A 6,000-nucleotide genomic window follows, 5' to 3' on the forward strand; every position below is an offset into this window, starting at 1 on the left:
TGTTTCTCATACAATGGTGAAAGTGTTTTTATCCTCTATAAAAATGAATACAATATTGCATTCATAGACTTGCCAGGTTTTGGTTACTGCTAATCTTCTACTACAAGATGGTTAAGCAAGTTTTATGTTTATTCATGCTGCACTCTATTTTACTTTAATATGGCCACAGGTTTTCAGAGGTCAACTTCAGTACCTTACTCAGTCTCCTTCTCATTCAACAGTTCATCAAATACCAGAGTTAGGATTTGCCTCCTGTTTCTAGAATGCTGTGTTCACAGCATGATGCTTAATTTTCCATAATTGTGTCTCCACTTGAAATAACTGATAAAATACGTTGAAAATTATGCTAATAGATAGTAGGGTTGGTATTGTTTTTCAACTTGCCTTCTGTGATCATTGCTAAATTTAGGCATTTTTAAAAAGAAATACTGTAGCTGTCTGTGGCTTCTCTTACTGAATTGCTGAAGTATACATACTGGCATGTCAGTGTGCTGATACAGCAATAAAAATGTAGTCCCTTTGATACCTTCTCAATTTAAAAGCAGTTTACCATCTTGATTTAAAAAATAAGCGTATTTCTATCACATTTTTATAACGTTACACCAACAGTGATCTTTCTTTTGCATAGCATTGTTTTCTATGGATAAGAAGTTAGGACGTTTGCGTTTTTACAGTCTGGCATCCTATACACCATAGAATACAATCTTTTTTTTTTTTAATAACATTTGTTCAGTTAACATGGAAACACATGCAATAATTGTATTCTGACATTATAACTCAAATTTGCCTGCATAAATCTTCTCTGCAGGCAGAACCACAATGATGTCTGTGCCTTTTTTCAGTTCATCACCACTTGTATGATTGTTTAAAAAAACCTAACAACAACAACCAAAAAAACCAAACAAAGAGGCAAGTTGTAAAGGCTGTGGGGCTAACACTAACAGCAACTTACATGACTCTCCTGGTAAACACCTAGAGTTAGAAGTGACTTCCAGACAGTGCAAACAGAAGGTAGTGTATAGAGTAGCAATCTCTCATCCTTATCTAAGTTCTCCCGAGGTCTGTTAGTCATTTGGTTTGCTCAAACTAGCTTAATAGCTAGGCAAGAAACAACAGGTTAAGTTATTTTATCTCGACATGGTCAAAAACCCACAAGAATCAAAAAGATGGGTGACTAAGACTTGTTCTTCCTTTTTCCCCTCAATCTGCTTTCCTGAGAGAAAGAGCTACATGATTTCTAAAGGGTATTTACATATTAGTAAAGTCTTCTGACACTTAATGTATATTTTCTTTTTGATTACACAAATGTTTTTGAAATTAAATGAAGAACCATTTTCAGACTCTTAAGTATTAAGCTTGAAGCAAATTTTATTGATTGTGTGGTATTTCAATGATAGCAAATGTTTGGCTGTATCACTCCAAACTAACTTTCATCGTACTCGATACATTAATACTCTTGCACGTCTTTTCGCTTTTGCTCCTTTTAACTTCTGAATTCCTCCTTTTAGGGCTATATCAGTGTAAGTGAAATTAGTGAGCTGTATGGCAATTCCACGAATATATCCCCTTCCACTCAGCCCCTCACAGATGCTGAAGCAGTTGCCACTGAGCCTTCCACGGCTGTGATGACGAGCCAGCCACAAAATAAAGAGGTTTGTTTGAGAGACATTTCCCTTTTGTTTTCCTTTCCCTTCCCTTTCCTTTCCCCTTTTATGGCTGCCTTTTAATTTTCTTTTGTATTTTCTTCTTTTTTAAAATTTTTTTGGTAGTTCAACGTGTAACAAATTTACCCTAAGCCAAACTGCCATCTTCCAGTTACAAAGTCAGTAACAGTTAATAGTAAAACTGAAGGACTCCTTCAGTTGTAAAGTGTGTTTGATGATGTAGATGGGACTTTGAAGGCCAAAAATCCTGAATTCTTATGACGCAAGCGGCAATAAGTGACAATCTTTGCTGTCAAGCACTATAATGTAATGCCCCTTTGGTAAACAGTCTGTGGACACGCTTAATGATACCTTGAAAAATGGTGCTGAGGTATTAATTTTATATGTTTTGTAGCTTCTTTTTTTTTTCCTGTGAGGTGGTAGAAGTATGTCTCAAATATTTGTGGGAGATGGGTAGCTTCTACTTAGCTATTCCACAGAGTCTGTCCAGTCTGTGTCTTCTAGCTTACTCTCCTCCTTGTTCTTCGTGATGTTTTTGCCTTTGTAATGACTATAGCAAATTTTTAGTAAATCCCCTTTTAAAGGAATGGAATAACCTTATGAATGCAAAGCCAGCTACCTTTGCATTTTAATAAGGCAGCAACTGGTTTAGTATTTGGCATTTCTGTGCTGCTTCTGGTAGTTCAGTATGCCGTGAGAGTTGCAACAGAACACATCTTTGCTGCTAAATGCTCCAACAATCACAATACTAGAACTGCAGCTTGTATGTGCCGTATCTTTTGAGCAATTCCAAAAAGAAAACTCTGTGTGTAATTTCTCTTTTTTCTATAAAGCTAAGATCACCTCTCTGTTCTGGATTTGTGTTTCCTCACTCTCTTTCTCCTCGCTCTATTGCTCAACTTCCATCAGTCCATTGGCCTGAGGTCATGGCTGCTCATGTAGATACTATTCCTTTATCTGATACACCTCCACCTCTGCCAGCTAAGAAACACTGCAGGCAACAACAGGTAACAGATTCAAAGCTGATAACTTGGGATTAGTGTGTTTGTTTGGTTTTGTTATGGTGGCCCTGGAATTGATTTATGTGTGAAGTTTTTAGAGTGATATGATAGATCATAAGTTGATTGTGCTTGCAGAGTGTGGCACTTAAAGGCAGTGCTCATTTAAAAGTCAACACAATGTGTTATAGAATGTTACTGAACAAAAATTCTCCTTATAAACAATCCAGAGGCAAATACTAATATTTAGGAGCCATTGTAGCTGTCAGAAGACTTGCAGCAATAAAGCACAGTGGCTACATTTGAAAGCCTGAAGTAATTTTTTATATGTATTTGAACAATGTCTCTCAAGAGCTGTACGGCTTTTAAGCCATCAATTAATGACATTAACTTGTAAATAAATGTTCTTCTTTGTAATTGGATTCCACTTGTGCACTAGACTTGAGGGTTGGGTTGGGTTGGTTTGTTTTTTTTTTTTTTTTAAAATAGGTACAGGGACATGTGCACAAAATGTGCACATCTTCAATGTATTTTCTTAACCAGCATGATTTTAATGCGGTATTTTTAGAAATTCTGAAAAGCACTGTGAAGCAGGAGGTACTCTGTATTTTAGATTTCCTTCTTTCCAGTGAAGTTTCCAGACTATCACCTTCCATATATTCCATATAGAGCGTAACTGAGCAAGTAGGTCAATTCACTTTGTCAAAACTGTAACAAACTACGTTTGAAGCATTTCAGAAATCTGGAAGAGCGAAAGAAGCAACACAGGGAGTGCATGTACATGAGTGATACTTTACCTCGCAAGAAAACGACTCCGTCTGTATCACCGCACTTCAATAGTTCTACACTTGGACGAAGCACTGCATCTAAAGTATGTAGTTGCATGCTATGAACACCCTTCCAGTGTCTATAAAAAAGCCTTTATTACCTTAGGATTACGGTTGGGTAGCAGTCACTGTAAGCCTTATATAATCCCCCAAATTCAAATGACTTCAAAAGAATTTCAGGTTCATTAACATACTGAAATACGCATGAAGCCTTCTGTACTTCCCACCTTTACTCTGACTTGTGGAAGTGCCACGCTGTAGTACATTAATCATAAATGATTACTATCTCAAGGATTGTATTTTCAGGCTAGCTGAAATTGATTCTAGGGACAAAACAGGTTGTTTTCCTTCCTGCTTGAGACCTGGTAAATATAAGTTTATGTATGAAGTGAAAATAGACTTCATTTGTGATGTGGTAAATCAATAAACAGCAGGAGGGTGGAGATAGCACTTTGAAAACATTTTGGCCTAATAAGAGACTGCACATGGCTGAAATATCCATGGCTGATTGATATGACATGATGTTGTTACCCATGCCAAAGCAAGTTATTTTACCACTAATTGCTGATACAAGAAAGAAGTCTTGAAGTGTAGTTTTAATCACATATTTACAAAATTTCCTGCAGGGACACTTACCATTAGGACAGAGCAACAGCTGTGGCAGCGTACTTCCTCACTGCCTGGCAACCATGACCAAAGAGTCAGAGTCGAGGAGGATGCACAAAGGTAAGATCTTCTAATTTCATTCTTTTCTGTTTAAAGTCAGTGTTCAATTTTTTGGGAAATAAGCCCGAACTGGTGTTGCTATAATCAGGAGGGCTGTAAAATTAAAGTTTTCTTCTTGGTGAAGAAAAACAAGCTCAGCTCTAAAAGTAATTTTCAGATATCAGCAAAACAAGATAAGATTATGATGTAGGTGCACGTGTAGTTTTATAGCATGTGGTCACCAAATACAATTTGATAAACAAAAAAAGTATATTGAAAAATACAGTTTGGATTAACTGCATAACTTCTGATTTTGAGGCAGTATATTTCACATTGCTCCCTTTTTTTTTTCCTTTTTTAAATAATTCTTTTCATGTTAAGATCTTAAATTTTTTTTTTCACAGGCATATATTTTTGCTGGGACAAATTCCCCAGACAGACATACCTTACAGAATCCGTAACTGCAGTATTATAAGTGATCTTAAATGTTTTGTCTACAAAATAGGAAAGGAGAGGGTTGTTCTACTGTGGATACATAGCTGCGTTTTTGTAATAGGGACATGGCAATTCCGGACCCAAAAGAAAGCAACATCTTTGAAATGTGATCTTGTAGGCTGTGGGATTCTGTGTCTGTTGATGTTGACTCAAGGCGATATGCTTAATTTCTGCTTTGATGAGATGCATTATTCATAAGTGTCCCATCTTCAAATGGAGTTGCTCCTCAGTGCCATCTGTCAGTTTATTTTCTTTCCAGCATGTGCATCATTGTTACCAATACAAGTGCAAAGGTTCTTATGTAGAATTGCTCTGACTATGCCTGAGCTGAGATAGGATCCACCCTGTTGTTATAGGACACGTCAGAGCTAGCAGCTGTTAAAGGTTAAAGAGGATGGCTGAGGTCAGCCATACACACCAAGATGACTCAGTATAGGGATGGAACAAGCTTGCTGAGAAAGGATCATGAATTCCTACATTCACTTTATAGAGCTGATCCAGTTGTGATTTGGTTTTGAGCTTTAGTTATGCAGCAGGCCTTCCACAAACCCATACAAACCTTGCACAAACCTACCATATCGTGGATAATTTCTCAGTGTATTTCAGATGCAGTACAAAAGGAGCTTCATACTCAGCTCAGAAAGCTCCTTCGATGTAATGTGCGTGCAAGGGTGGAATAGCTTGCAAGTACATTCAGACTCATTACTGTGTCATTATGCAGAAAACATTTTGTTTCAATTCAAAAATCAGTAAGTTGATTTTGGCTACATTTTGCCAAGAGATCAAGTACTTTAAATGTGGAAAGATTTCTGCAAAATGGTTGGAAAAGAGCGTTATCATGTGACCTGAAACACAATTATAAAGTGTTACTAAACCTAATACGGGCAAAGATAAAATTTTTTAAAATAAGTGGATCAGTTTTAATGTTTAATTTTTTGTCACCATGCAGCTAAGACAATTCTAAGAGTAGAATCAGATTTCTTGTCCTAAGAGTGAAAAAGAAAGAAACCTTACAAACCAAAACTGAATTATGGCCTGAAAAAGAAGAGAGGCAGAGGAGGACGAGAGAGATGTATTTGTTGAGGCACTTGGCTCGGTACTTGTCATATGCTGCGAGGAACAGAATCACAGAATCATCTGGCTGGAAGAGACCTGTAAGATCATCAAGTCCAACAGTTCACGCTGCACTGCCAGGGTCAATCATGTGTGCTATACTGCCTTCAGTGGTAGATGACTATTACTTTTTGAGAGATCCAACAGCTTGAATGGACATACTAAATTATGGAAAAAGCCTTTATTTGTACAGGGAAA

The 6,000-nt window shown here is 37.0% G+C and overlaps 1 protein-coding gene across 1 annotated transcript in view; it reads left to right on the top strand.

Moving 5' to 3' along the window:
- Window positions 1-6,000, top strand: part of PHLDB2 (pleckstrin homology-like domain, family B, member 2) — a 55,588-nt gene that overhangs the window by 34,623 nt on the left and 14,965 nt on the right. The window contains exons 10-12 of the mRNA XM_010132999.1: window positions 1,509-1,652; window positions 3,393-3,533; window positions 4,116-4,215. Of these exons, the coding sequence (XP_010131301.1) occupies window positions 1,509-1,652; window positions 3,393-3,533; window positions 4,116-4,215 (385 nt within the window). The remainder of the gene's footprint in view (window positions 1-1,508; window positions 1,653-3,392; window positions 3,534-4,115; window positions 4,216-6,000) is intronic.

Source organism: Buceros rhinoceros, unplaced genomic scaffold, assembly GCF_000710305.1.
Source record: "Buceros rhinoceros silvestris isolate BGI_N320 unplaced genomic scaffold, ASM71030v1 scaffold24033, whole genome shotgun sequence".
NCBI classification, from domain to species: Eukaryota; Metazoa; Chordata; class Aves; order Bucerotiformes; family Bucerotidae; genus Buceros; species Buceros rhinoceros.